This window comes from Paramormyrops kingsleyae, chromosome 15, assembly GCF_048594095.1.
Source record: "Paramormyrops kingsleyae isolate MSU_618 chromosome 15, PKINGS_0.4, whole genome shotgun sequence".
In the NCBI taxonomy this organism is placed as follows: Eukaryota; Metazoa; Chordata; class Actinopteri; order Osteoglossiformes; family Mormyridae; genus Paramormyrops; species Paramormyrops kingsleyae.
In genome coordinates, this window is record NC_132811.1 from 5,808,981 (window position 1) to 5,823,587 (window position 14,607).

At 43.6% G+C, this 14,607-nt stretch overlaps 1 protein-coding gene across 3 annotated transcripts in view; it reads left to right on the forward strand.

The window, feature by feature from the left end:
* tcf3b (transcription factor 3b) overlaps positions 1-14,607 on the forward strand; it is a 30,322-nt gene that overhangs the window by 4,310 nt on the left and 11,405 nt on the right. For 2 of the 3 annotated variants that reach the window (XM_072699561.1, XM_072699562.1), the window contains exons 2-8: positions 768-870; positions 3,140-3,212; positions 10,851-10,924; positions 11,449-11,524; positions 13,284-13,324; positions 13,603-13,735; positions 14,445-14,491. In XM_072699561.1, coding sequence (XP_072555662.1) covers positions 817-870; positions 3,140-3,212; positions 10,851-10,924; positions 11,449-11,524; positions 13,284-13,324; positions 13,603-13,735; positions 14,445-14,491 — 498 coding nt within the window. In that variant the 5' untranslated portion in view covers positions 768-816. The remainder of the gene's footprint in view (positions 1-767; positions 871-3,139; positions 3,213-10,850; positions 10,925-11,448; positions 11,525-13,283; positions 13,325-13,602; positions 13,736-14,444; positions 14,492-14,607) is intronic. The other variant, XM_072699563.1, reaches the window with a different exon arrangement.

Genomic DNA, 14,607 nt, shown 5'->3' on the forward strand with positions numbered 1-14,607 from the left:
CTGAGTGTTCCTGGTGAAGGGAACCATTTTCAGATTACTCTTTAGGGTAGATTGGACCCTGTGAACAATTGAACATTAAGTCCTGCTATGTCCTGCTTGATGAGTAAAAACTGGGTGGAATATTCTTTCCTAATCGTAACGTGTGTGTTATTTGGATAAACAGGCCTAATCACTATTTATTTCTGACCGATACCCAATGGTGAGTCACTGGAAAAGCAGATGAATGGCTTGCACTTAATAGTAAAATGTTCTGCTGAGTCAAAAAAGAAAATCTGTTATTTTAGGGTATAGGGCAGAATTTTTCTTGCCAACTATACATTACTACACTAGATTAAAACATGTCTGTCTTAATATTTGACTTGTTTAGATGCGTTTTTAGTACTTGCTGGTCATCTAAATGTGCTGCTCACTTGCAAAAGCGGAATCTGATTATGGTATTTGCACTGCTGTTGACTACATATCTATGAATCCCTGAGCACTGAATCATCGCTGACCTGGCAGTGGGGCATTTGTTCTGCTTGCCCGCATTTCTAGTGCATAGTGTATGCGCTTCTGGGGCCTCTGCTATATGAGAGGATGAGCACAAGTTCCCTACATAGTGCCTCTTTGGGTTAAATCAGGATGCTTTTCAAATATTGCTTTTTGTTAGACTCCTTAATGCGTCGTGCAGTCAGTGAATTTCCTCTCTCAGTTAACTATTTTTTAAAATTATTATTTAAAAACATCTCTTGTGGGTCAGAGTAACGGTCATTCTGTCCTCTTCATAGGTTTGCTAGTGGCTAAGACCGGATTGGCACGTACGAGCAGCAACAGAGAATGGCTGCTGTGGGAACAGACAAGGAACTCAGTGACCTTCTGGATTTCAGCGCGGTAAGAATTTATGGGGATGCTTGTATCTGGTGGTCAAGAGATCCTCTATGAGTGGCCTTTCTGAGGGCTTGGTGCCGGGCAGCAGGGACTGCCTTATCTCCAGTGGCCACTGCTTATGCTCGGTTTTTGAATGACGTCTTAGGTGCATCTGAATATTTCATGGGGTCATCCTAGTGTTTGCCTTTTCAGAAAAACCAGGCATGTTGTGCGACGTGTAATATGATACATGTAGATAAATAGTACCTGAATAGTCTTAATAACCTGTTCCAGTGTGGGAGATTTAAGAGAATACCTTGCGCATAGTAGACTTTGAGTCTCTTTCTTTTGAAGGTAGGGTAGAATTCAGATATTTCCTGTGCTTTAGTGGTCATGCTCATCACTTGCTAGCTTTTTTGGTGGATTTCATGTTTTCTGGGGTTGTCCCATCTGTATGGACCTTTTAACAATATAACTGTGACCTTTTTGCTATAGATTCTTGAAATATTACCATGTAAATTACAGGAGAACTGCAGCAGGCCTGTGTTACTGGTAGTGTGGTCTGATGTATTGTTGAATTAAGTTGGTACAATACAAAAGTAACAGAAGTCTGAAGAGGCTAGTGCCAAAACAACGAAGTGTTTTGAAGTATTATAGGGCAGATGTTGTCCTGAACTACTTTCCACTTTCACATATGCATTCAGGCAGTCGCCACACAATAGGGCTGTTAATCTTTGGAAACATGGGGCAGAAAAGGCTAATTCCTTATAGACCTGCATCTGAAACCTCAGCGCTGGTGCTGCAGGACTCAAGCTTACAATTAATGTTTGCAAATGCGACCGGGTTCAGGACGTATATGCCGCTGATTAATTTCCCTCGATGGTAACGTCAGGTACTGGCTTTCCTCTTCTGCTGAAGCCAGAAATGAGCAGAATGTTGCTCAGATGCAGAACGAGTGCTTGAAAGCAGGAGGCACTCTTCAGCTCTGAGAATGACTTCATAAATGGCAAGGAACCAAGGCAGTGCAGTGAAAATGGAGTGGACCGGATTAAATGCATTGAGCCCCTTAACTGGTTAACATTCATGGGGCTCGTTTGTTCCCAGAATCGACCTCACAAATTGCTCCATTCTAGCGTGGGGTCTCGTCAGAGGCCCGACGTGTTGACGGTGTGCTGAAGCGTTGTCCTAGTCAAATTTCTGTGTGCTTTGCTTAAATGTAACCAGAACACGATTCAAAAAAAGGAAATGATTGCGAATAAATACCCAACACAAAATAGACACAGCACCAAAAAAAAAAAAACCCTGATTAGTCTTCTGTTAATTCTGTATCTGTCATTTAGATTTTGGGCTTCCAAAAATATGGCCTGGCTTGTCATATTGTTTAAGAGCTGGTGACTTTTTGGGTACATGCTACCCTCAGCCCCCTCTTCAGCCTGAATTGTGGTGGGGGTGTGTGCGCCAATACTTTTTTTAAATTTTTTTTTTTTTTATATAAACCCATAATGTCTTCTGTGTGTTGACGCTCTTGTATTAGTGGTGGGTCATAGGGGCAATTTTGTAGATGTTCCTACTGGTTTCTCCTGCTAACCATGTGGCTTGTAGGACACTGAAGATGCATGTGAGATGCATGGAGATGGCACATAGCGTGGACAAAAAAAATGATTAATTAGAAACCTAAGGTGGACTTAATTTATTGTAATGGAAATTTGCCATCCCTGCAGAGTGTCTAGATGTGTGGCTGCAAATGCTAATTAAGAAAATGTTATCGTCATCTGGCCCAGCTAAAATAACAATTCCACGAGTAATTAAAACTTACTGGTATTTAAATATGTCCTTAAATTTAAATGCAAACTCTTGGTGAACTGGAAGGAATTATTGTCTGAATACTATGTGATGTAATGTAACTAGTTGAGGAAAAATGCCACGCGTGTCTTAGTCTAAACTTAATAATCTAGAAAACGCAATGACCACCAGCTTAGTCTGTTTTTTATAGGTAGCTAAAAAAAAATCTTTAATATGCTACAGCTTGTCGCGCTGCCTAGTAGACTGCTCTACATACAGATTCTTTTGAATTTCAATGGCTGCTTGTGTGTACGTCCCTACCCCCCTGTTCAACCACAAGTCGGCTTGGTTTTTGCTTGAAGTAAAATGTGTTGCCGTTGGCGAAGAACAAGAAGATGTAGTATCTGTCCCGGGAAAAGTTAGTGGTGTGACGATGCATGGCGTGCTCTGCTCTTATCTGAATGTTATTGTGGTGTCAATCATGTCTCCCCCCCCCCCCCTTCTGTCACAGATGTTTGCCCCACCTGTGGCTAATGGGAAGAACAGGCCAACGACACTTGCCAGCAGCCAGTTTGGAGGATCAAGTAAGCACATGCATGATTGAGCTTGTGACATGTTTTCAATGTGTTCGGGGCATTCAAATTACTTTTCCCCCTTAAATGTTTGAAAGTGAACTTCTAATTGATCTAAATTAGCTTTTCTTTTAAGGCTAATTAATGTCTTGATGACGGTGTCCAGCATATTGCCTGGCGCTCACTGCTCTAAAGGCTGAATTGTAGAGTGTCCTGTGGTGGTGGAAATGCTCTTGTGTAAGTGTTCCCATTCCCTGGCTCTCCCCTGTCATTATCCTCTGTCTGGGCTTTCTCATCGCTGGGCCAGCGAGCCTCCTGCCCAGCCTTATTGCCTTTGATCAGCCTGTACTCTGTGAGCTCACAGGAGACCAGGGCAGGCACATGCATGCATTGATTCCCTCCCTTCCCCCACCCCTTCCTTTTTATGGTTCTGAGATGGTTGAACAGAGCAAAAGCTTCAGGCTGTTCATGATGCCTTTGAACTTTGTAGATGTATTACATATCATCAACTGGAGATCTGGAATCCTAGAACGGGGGACCTAAAATGGGTCCTTTTTGGTCAGATGGTGTAAGGATTTTTTTTTTTTTTTTTTTTTCACTTTCTGACAGGTATTCCTTATCCTTGAATTTTGCTTTAGTGTCACTTGACAAATTTCAAAGTGTCGGTACTGTTGGATGTACTTTTTTAGACCTGTTACCCGTTTTCCCACAAACTTGAACCTGTGCGGTTTATTGGTTTCTTTTCTTGCGGAAAGTTATGAAGTAGTGCTTGAAAATATTAGCAATGAGAGTGTGCGTTATTAACATATGAAATGTAAGGCCGTCTTGCTCCCCACGTGCCACACAACATTCAGGGTGTTTAAGGCTCAAATAAAAATGTATATTTTTGCATCTGTACAGAGATCCGCATTGTTTCGATACTGTTGAAGTCCGCACCCCTTTTTCTAGTCAGTTACACTTGTGTTCTTTTTGCACACAATTGTACCATAATGTCGTAAAGCATTTGAATGAGACTTTGTTAGTATAAGCAAACTAATGGCATATGGGTAAACATTCACACGTCCCTTCTATCTAAGAGGTCGTTTATTGTAGGAAATACCCAGAAAGGGGATTATAACTGGAAGCGTGTCACTGCTCCAGCTCGCAGACTGAGGCTTCATCAGCTTTTCTGAGGGTTTTTTTTTTTCTCTCTCTCAACCCATTATGATAATTTGAAAATGTTGAAAAGAGCATCTAAATTTCAAAATAAACATTTCCTGTTTGGTAATTAATATTTAGAAGAGTACTGATTACCTTAAGTTTTATTCTGCGTGACCATGGTACGGAGCTGTCTGTTAATCCAGTTTTAGTTTCTCCTTAAATTTTATCTTTCTGTTCCTGTAATTTCTGTGCCTTGTTTTTAGGAGTGCTCATCCCCAATTAGAATCCTCCATAGTCGTTTTTAGTGTTAGCTCTTTGAGCTAACTTAAACTGCTAGGATTTAGTCCAAAGTGGTGTCAAGGAAAAGTTCTATTTTCTTTTGCCTCTTGACGGCATTACGTTCCAGCTGTTCTCAACCCCTCTAATATAGAACTGTAAATGCTGTAATGTAACATTCTGTGACCAATCCTGGAGGCTTTATGCTCTGTCAACATAAATTTTAATGATACCATCAAGTGTAAGAGTCCTTTTCCTGTTCCACACAAAGCCAGTGGTCACTGGCTCTTGTACGCTAACTAAATGCATTGATTTTGTCTGAATCTAATTGAACTTGCAGAGTAATTCAGTTTATATGCGAGCCAACTTAACATTTTTATTTTTTCAAACAGTTTACTTAATTGTTCATAATATTAAAGTTTACTTTGAGTGTTAAAAGGATAAAGGATTAAATTCCATCTCTGCTAGTAGGCTTTTGGTGAATATTTAGTTTATTCTTCAGTCCAAATCTTTGTTTAACTAAAAATGAACTGGCCGTTAATTTTTTGGAAAAGTTTAGAATTCCCTTTCTGCTGTCTCTCGTGTCACATTTCGCTCCCACCTTAAATGCAGATGTCAGACGTCTGTTTGTGCATTTGTTATGATACCACGCATCTGCACATAGTACTTTAGCATCTGTACAGTGTAACCTTGTTTACCCAAAGTAGCCAAGCACTCATTGCCCCATATGCGTTTTTGTGTACGGATTATTTAGCTTTACAGATTCTTCACTTGGTGGAATCTTCATTTTATACTTTGCCTGCTATCTTTTAAATATTCCAACAGTCTGTCTCATTAGATGGTTTCAGACCATATTCCCCATGCATGCTTAGAAATTCCCTCACCCTACTACATGTGCAGAACACATTTGGGCAGGAATGAAGGCTGCGTAGCTGCTCGAATTCGGAAATCTTTTTTTTTCTTTTTCTTTTTTTTTTCCGAAAAATCTTTCTTGATGCATCCTGGAATTGCAAGAATGTTGCATTGACAGGGTATGGTTTTCAAGTTTTAAATAATGCTTGCAAACCAAAGGAAACTTGTCCATACAGACCAAACAATCAATATTCTGGGGATGATTACAGAAAGAGACTCATGTCCATAGTATTGTTGCCTAGTAACGTGAAAAGAGCAAGGAACCAGTTGGTGTACTGCCAATGCTAATGAGTAACACAAAAATTGCAACAACAAATTTAGCAAAAGGCCTCAGTCACTTTGTCATAAAAGCATGTGATGACCTAGTTTTGATGGACAAAAAGGTAAGATTTTATTTTTTGAACTTGTTTTTTAACCAATTGCAACATGCTGAATAAAAGTTGCTGATTACTAGACAAACTGTTTTGTGTATCAGAATGTGAAAGCCATTAAATACTACTTAATCCAGGGTACATCAAATGCATGGCTTGTCATTGGTTTGCGCATGATGAGGGAGAAGATAAAGAATGGAAATATGGAAATAATCAGCTGCCATTTCACATCTTCAGTGTGATCGAGCCGCTATCACCTTACTCTGTGATACTGTTACACATCACTATCAATTCTCTTTAAACATGGTGACACATCTCCAGAGTGTTCTTAGCTTCTGGAAACCTGTGTTTCCTAATGTGTTTTCCCACATATATATGTTGGACATTTACAAATATTAATTGATCATTGCCTTTAACTGCCAGAATGGGTGACCCGGGTATCATTTAAAAAAATCCATACCCAGAATCCTTAGCCCAAGGAAGAACCATTATCCCCGTCCTTCGTTTGTTTCATTAGCAGCGCCGATTTTTGTGGGATTTGTTAATCTGCTGTGAGTTTAACAAACAGCTTTGCTGTTATTGCAGTCTGTCAGGTCTCTCAGTATACCATTGAACTGATTTTTAGGTGACTGGGCTCTAGGAGGAATATCAAAAGACACTTGACAGTGTGCTTCAGCTCAATGTCTAAGAACTTGTTTCAAAGTAACCACACATTTATTTCAAACTAGACAAATATGGAGATTCCAATTTCACCCATCCTTTTGTTTATTTAGACTTATTATTAATAATAGCATTATTATTATTATTATTATTATTATTATTATTATTATTTATCTGGGTTAGGGATGTGTGTTTAAAATTTCTTCAAAAATTGTCTAACTTATTTTCCATTAGCATGTTTGAGATTTATAAATGCAAATCCAGACGTGAGAACCTGGTTAGTCTGTGTTCTTTTATAGTGGGAATAGTGAGCAACTGAAGCTGCTGTTTGGATATTCCTTAAGTAGGTTTAAATTGGTCTGCAAAAGCATGACTGTTATGACTGAATAATGAAAATGGATTTTTTTTTTCCTTTTCTGAAGGACCTCCGGCTGCTCTGATCGGGTTCGGGTTGTGCTTCTGAAGTCTAGCTTAGCTTAATGCCAGTACCACTACGATATATGCATTTTTTTTTAAATGCTTTTCTTATGGGTGATATGATCTGTGACTGTAGGTTAGCTTTGGATTCTAAACTTTGTGTTCTATGCCACAATCATGTTTACTTGTAATATTGAAACCTGGATGCTTCTGCAGATAGAATCTGTAGCGTTCGTTCGTTCATTCTTGATAAAGCTGTCGACTGTCTGCTCGAAGTTCACCCGCTGGTTGAACGTGTCTAGCTTACTTCCCCTTACCTTGTGAAATTGAGACATTATGGTAACCCCCCCCCCCCCCTCCCCCAAAGTGTGAGAATACATCAAGGAAACAAAGGCGAAGCGTGGCTCATGTCCTTTAAAGGCTTCACCCGCCCCTTATTTGGAAAGCCCCCCCCCCACCCCCCCTACCCCCCTCACCCGCTGGCTTGCAGGAAATGGTCTGAAAGGCTTGAAGAGCCGCCCCCCCGCCCCATGTTGACACAGCACGGAGGCTCTATGGCAGCCCTGCAGCCTCTCCCGCTCACCTCTGCAGCTGCTGGCCCTTCATCACTTTGCACGTGTCAGATACAACAGTCCTGAGCAATGGAGCAGCTCGGTCCCCCCCTCCCTCTCGTCACCTGCCGCCTGTCCCCATCGCCGCCTTCCAGTCATTAACCCGTGCGACTGCCTCTAAATGGGTTTGCTGCAGCTTCCAGCCCCTGCACCGCAAAACGTGTCCCGCTCTGCCCCGTAGGAATGTTGGTATAGTCCCACCCCACGCCCCCCCCCCCCCCCCAAAAAAAAACATTTCCTTTGTCCTTTCCCATTAAACCGAATGCAGTTCATTAGCAGAACTATGGGATGGCAGTGTCATTTTTAGGCCCGCGTACGCGTAAGCTGACTTGCTAATGTTCTCCCGTTTAATAATGGAAATGCTCATGGTGTCACAGAGCTACAGATGTGAAAAGGGTTTGATTGAATTTAATAAATCATTTGCTTCTGGTGTTACTGTTATGATTGACTTATATACTTTTTGTTTCTATAGTGCTGTTATTCTGTATCCTACCTCGTCTACGTTCTGAAACATTTTCTAGAACAGTCTATGATATGCATTGTCCCCTCCACCTCCAGCAGCTTAGCACATGCATTGCAGTTCCTGAACGAAAATGCGGAAATATACAAATGAACGTATGTTAACAGCAGCATGTACGATTAGTGTTGGGCTGATGCTAATGTTTCAGTGCCATTGGTGTGGGACTTGCCCTTCTGTTAAGGTGAACGGCTGCATCAGGAAGGGCTGCTGCTTTTCAGGAAATTCGCTCATTAAAAACCTGTCCGCTTCTGGCCTGCGCGGCATCTCTTTGGTTCTCGCATGTGCCTCCGACTTGATCCGTCTTAGCTTCTCCGTCACTGCCTTGGCACGCCCTGGGCGGTTCCGATCTGTGCAAAGATCCTCCGGTTCTGTGTGGAATTAGCGTCTCTGCTCCGCCGTCAGTAGGTCCCCGTGAGCGGACCCTTGCGTGCCGTGTACTACTTTACAACTTATCTGTAGTGCCGCAACTCAAATCTTTTATACATGTTAATCTATGGCCGCTGCCAAAGTCTGACTTGTCCTACATAGTATGTTGTGATAGCAGCTGACAGCCAGGCTCTGCTCTGACTGACGTGTATTAGGATCCCCGTGTAGATCGTCTCCCGCTAAGACCTTAAGTCCGGCAGCATTTGAACAAAACGATTCTCTCCGTGGGAGCTAAAGCATGGATTTGGCGGGGAGGCCCGCCTGGTACGCGGTTAGCGTCGCTGCCTTGTAAGACGGGCGCACGTACCTCTCCCCTTTTGACTTCATCTAGTTGTCATATTAGAGCTTTTTTAATTAGGAGTGAAATTAAAAAAATCGCAATGAATATGCATAAGACTTAATTACTATGCACAATTAGATCTTCTTTTGCCCCATCACTTTTTTGATAACCCCTGTATGTAAAACCTTGCTACCTCCCCGCCCCCACACCTTTTTTTTTTTTTTTTTTTTAATAAAAGCTCTTAAAATAAATAAATAAGCAATACCCCTCCCTGCCAGAATGGCACAAACGTATTAAGTCTTGTGTACTGGCTGCCTGCTGATTTCTCTTACACTTGAGCCTGGCAGAACTGCCTGGTGTCTGTCACTGCAGAGCCTCTCTACACCCTGCTTTAATTGCTTTTGAGTTAATTACTCCACAAAATGTGGTAAACATTGAATTTGGAACATTAATTTCCCCAGCCAAAAGGATGCAGTCACAATGCACCTCAGAGAGTGGCTTAAAATGTCATTTTAGGCACCAAATGTGAGAGATTACACTACTGGACCGTTGATTTGAAGATGCAAACGGCTGAGCCTTGCTTCCTTATTTAACGTTACACCCGTCAGGTTTAGTTTTGAATTTTGTCAGGAGTCCAACTTTTGTTCCCAAATAGGTATTGATATATTGAAGCAAATATTGTGTTGATTGTTGATAGTGAATCAAAGGACATCGGAATCTGCACATCAGGCTGTCACACGTGTGAAACTTGTATTTTTGTACTTTTTGATAAACTTGCTTCTGATTTACGCAACTCCCTGTATTGTTTTTCTGATGGCATGGTTTAGCCTGTATGCTGCGTGCTCATGCTGGGGATGTGTGAATGTGTCGCGGCCGTCCGTGGGTGTACGCGCCATCCAAATATGCCTCGAGTCAGACCCGAATTTATGAAGCCTTTCCATGATGGATGCCGCGTCGCGTGACGAAAAACCGACATGTCGCAGAGAGCCTGCATGGCGACGCCTTTCGGTGACCAGCAAACGTCGACCGGCGCTGATCTGTGCCCTGTGACACCGCAGGTCTTTCCTGCTGGGTGCCGTGTCTACTCCGGTAATTACGGGCACGGCGGGCTCGTCAGCTGGTTTGTGGAGCAGCGTAGGGGATAACGTGGCCGCGCTCTCTGGCCTCTTGCGCTCGCGGCCGTGTCCGTCGCTGGGAGCCGCGGCTGGTGGCGCACTAGTAGGAGCCTGTACTGCTCTCTGAGCCCCGTCGCTCATTCTCACTCTCTGCAGTTCAGATCCTCCCCCGCTTCCCTCTTTGTTTTAATTAGACAACAAAATCAAAAGAAAATATGAATATTCATAAGGCATGCACATTAATATGCACAATTATGTAAATCAGGATGCAATTAAGACTCGTTTCTCCAGAGAGCCTGTGCAGCTTTAACGCACGACTCGGAAAGGAGGGGGGTTATTAGCGGTCTCTGTTTCAGCAGTCTTTAAAATGCTTTCCCCATTGCCAGCCTGTATTTTATATGCTGTGTTTTAAAGGTGCATTTCTGTGGCTGTGAGACCATGGCTGTGGAATGAATGGCTAGGTTTTATATTCATGTATACAGGCATATATTAAACTTATCGTTTAAAAAAAAAATTAAAACTTACCATTTCCTTGACTTAATTAGTGTAAGACCACAAATTGGGGGGGGGCTTTTTGGCACAGAAGCCCATGCAGATGCTTAAGGGGGAAAATGCCTTTTTTTCCTGATGATGCTGTGTGGTGGTGCGGAGGAGTTTAAAAAAAAATATATATATAATATATATTTTTTTTTAATTAAATTATTAATAAAACAAAGTTCACCGTTTGTCTACAGGCAGCCTTGTCAACGCAGAGCTCTGTCCTCTTGCCTTTTGTCAGGGGTCTTTGTAAATGAACTGGTGAGAAATGAGAGTACACATGACCCTGATTGTGAGCATGTCGCATGGACCCATGTATGTCTGTAGGGGGCGCTGCACCATCTCGCGTCGTGTTTCTCGATGGGTAAACGTGGGTCTTTCCTAGGTATGGACGAGCGTGCTGGTTCCGGGTCCTGGCCCCCCGCAGAACAGAACAGCCCCTCCTTCAGCCAGGGACGGGTAAGCAATGTCAGGGAGTCGGCGCTTTTCGGACATTTGCGCCGCGTTGAGTCTGTTACCGTGGCGGCAGGGAGCCCCGCGCTCAGTGTCGCCACGGTGCTGCGTCATTGACCCCTTTAACATCGCCGGGTTCCGTTAGCGTGGCCCAGCTGATTCCTGCTGGGGAGTTCGCTGTCTGGTAAACAGCAGCCTCAGCCTGCTGGCTCTCCACGAAGGGGAGGACCTCTGAGAAACATGATGAATAATACTGGGAGACCTTTAATAGGTTTTTACTTACAAATTTTTGGACTTGCTGTATTAAGCTGAAGTATTTAACTGATGTTTTTATGAGGAATTGTAAATGCAGAATGTTTGAGGTACGACTTAAGATGTCAGTGTATACCCTGATAAAATGGGGGGGGGGGGTGGTTATGCCGGTTTCTGTCAGGCTGAGACTGCAATCATGGTCAGACTGGAGAAGGGGTACAGTTTAAATAAAAAAATGTAAAAAGCGGCACAATCTGAACAACTCCCTGTCCCAACAGGGGTACGGCGAAGGGGCGCACTACAGCGAGCACGAGGGGCTGTCCACGGCGCCCTACCTCAGCTCAGGGATCGGCGGTAAGTGGCTCGCCAAATAGCCATCGTTGCGTGCTCGCCCAGCGCGCCATGGGCACACGTGACTGTTTGAGGCCGCGTGCGGGTGGAGGGCACGGGTGAGACGCAGTGCCAAAGTCTCCCCAGACTCGGCTACAAAACGCTGAGGGGGGAGGGGGCGGTTTAAGGGCAGTCAAGCACAAACAGTCCTGGGGGGTCGGCTCTAGATGCAGCTGGCCTGACACTAAGGCTGCTCTCATTCTCTCTGGTCTGTACGTACCATAGAAATTTTCCATCTTTGAATGCAGGATTACAAGCACAATTTTTCGGGGGGGGGGGGGGGGGGGGGAGTGAACCTCAGCAGGCGAAGAGCCGGTTTATCCTCCGCTCATAACGCATCATGGCTGTCACGTGTTTTCTGTGTTGATTCCATGCATCGTTTGTGCACCAACACTAGGAATTAACACTATGCATACATGACATGCAGTACCACCAAAAATCTTGGCCAGTATGGTCACCCTTTGTCACAGGTCTAGGTGTTAATGTATGGTACAGTTAGTATTAAAGTAGCGTCTTTTTTTTTTTCTCTTCCTTTTAAGAATGAGTGGCTGAAAGAAAATATTCCAAGCCCTGTTGTGTGCCTCTGTGTACAGCATCGTCAAAATGCCAGATTGTTCCTTCTGCTTCTGAATTCAGTCTGAGCGAAGGAAGTACTGTCATATGTACAAAGTACAATGAAATTCTAACTTGAAATTCTTATTTGACTACTTTGATAAGCAATGTTATTTTTCAGTACAGTTCCGGTATTTAGAAATCTTGTTGATAAAATTTGCTGAGAGCGTTGGGTTTGTTTCGCTAGAATATTTATATTGTTATAGGAAACAATTTTAGCAAGCTGTGGAATTTTACTGACCGCTGCTTTTCAACATTATCTAGTATATGTTTAATGTTAGTTTTAAAGTTTACTGCCACCTTCTGTTTGCGCTCTCTGAGGCATTGAAATTAATTTATGTATTTCAAACTTATTTTTGCTTCATAAATATTGCAATATTTATTGCAAAAAATATTCTCCCCCCCCCCAACGGTATTGTATAGCTGTAATACTAAGTAAGAAATACTAAATAGCACAAGATATCTAACAACCATATGATGCGAAATTCAATATGAGGTAGTGAAGTGATATGTGGCAGAGTGCTGTGATATGAGTGCTGTGTATCATACGCAGCGGTGGGTGGAATATTGAGAATGCAGCAGTATTGCAGAATTAGCACCTGGCTGTGAAGGCAGTGAGCGTACAACATTTCATGCCACAACCCCATGCAAACAAGTAAGACTGTAAACGACAGAGCTGACCGAAATGGGTTTTCTCGCACTGCCCCCTGGTGGACACGACCTTTAATCCTCCAGATTAACGTAAACTACTCGTGCAAATATGAACAGCAGCACTGCTTGTGTAGCAATAACGCCTGTAAACGCAGGTATAAACCAGCCCTAAGTAGGTTAGTTTAACCGAAGTGTCGTGATGATGTAAGCGAGCGGAGATGAAGCAGCATTCACGGATTTCAGATATTTTGCCCCAAATCTGTGTGTCTGTTCAACTTGGGGGGCAGATGGGTGAAAACTATTGAGAATCTAAATATTTAATGCCGTTTGTCTGCCATTATTGACAAGGTTACTGCTGTTCCTGATCAGCGTCTTTTGTTGCTAAGCTTAGTGTCACCTTAGTGTGTCTTACCAAACACCCACATGTATATATATATATATATATATTTTTCTCCTCAAGGTAAAAACGAAAGGGGCCCATACTCATCTTTTGGAGCTCAGGTGAGAGAATATTTGCACATTCCCCCCCCCCCCCCCCCCCCCTTTTCTAATGGTGGCCTACAGGCAGTAGGCTTCCACCTCTGTAGGAAAAACTGTGAATGAGGCGGAGTTGGTACATGTATCTTCCTGGTGGGGGCCAGAAAAGAGCCTTTCCCTTAGTACCAGTTTCCGAGGGTACATTATGTACTGAGGCTTGTGGCCCCGCCCCCTTTGACCCAGTGTCGGCCTTACAGCTACGCCTGCGTGCGGATGACACATCGCATTCCTCCCGTCTGCAGCCCGGCTTCCTGTCAGGAGACATGGCTATGTCCAGCCCCGACGCTCTGTCTCCCTCAGGCCTGAAATCTGGCTCCCAGTTCTACTCCCCATATCCAGGCAACGCGCGGAGGCGTCCTCCCGACGGCGGCATCGGTAAGCCGCCGCTCGCTCCTCCAAGGGGAAGGCCGCCGAAATTCAGCCATGACTTTGACACGATCCTTATTTGCTGTTGTCCGGAGGTCCTACTCCCTAATGTACCTTAATGTACAAATTGAGGGAGGCAATAGTTTTAAATGCATTAAATTCCGTTTGTTTTTGTATGGCTCCCTTCTAGAAGTTTGTCCCAAAGTCTCAGTTGGTATAACTGACCTACCATAGTTGATTTTGCTTGATTTCCCCAGACGACAGTGTGCCGGTCTTTCCCTAAGATTGAAGGTTTTTTGAGCGGTGTCCAACTTTGAGTAATGCCGCTCAAATAAACTAATTCAAGTTAAGCAGCATCTTTTTTTTTTTTTTGACCTAATAAATTTAGTCAGTGTTGTACCATTACGACACTTTTCCACTAGATAAGATTTCATTTGATATTTTAGTTCCTACTTCCAAGTGAGAGGTCTCTATATTTAACAGGCAGTGGCTGTGAAATCATGAAACTCTATTGCCGTTTTATTCTGAGTGAGGGCAGAGTGTCACTGTGTAATTCATGGTGGAAATTCTCGCGAAGCAAAGTGAGAGGCTTGCGATTCTGAGGTCAGGCACTGGTGGGAAACTCAGGCCCTCGACGGGGCTCTTACAGGGTCCTGCAGACCGGGGTTTCTTACTCTGCTTCATTGGCAGTATGTTGCATCTCTCGGTTCCCTTTCAGATGCTCAGCCAAAGAAGAGGAAGGTTCCTCCTGGCCTGCCGTCCTCGGTGAGTCCTGCCTGGGGCTTGTCCACGCCGGCCTAACGTCCGGAGACCCTCCGCTCGGTGCTCTGCAGGCCGTCAGGCCTGCCCTCCTCTTCCTCTACGCTCACCCTTCTCATCTA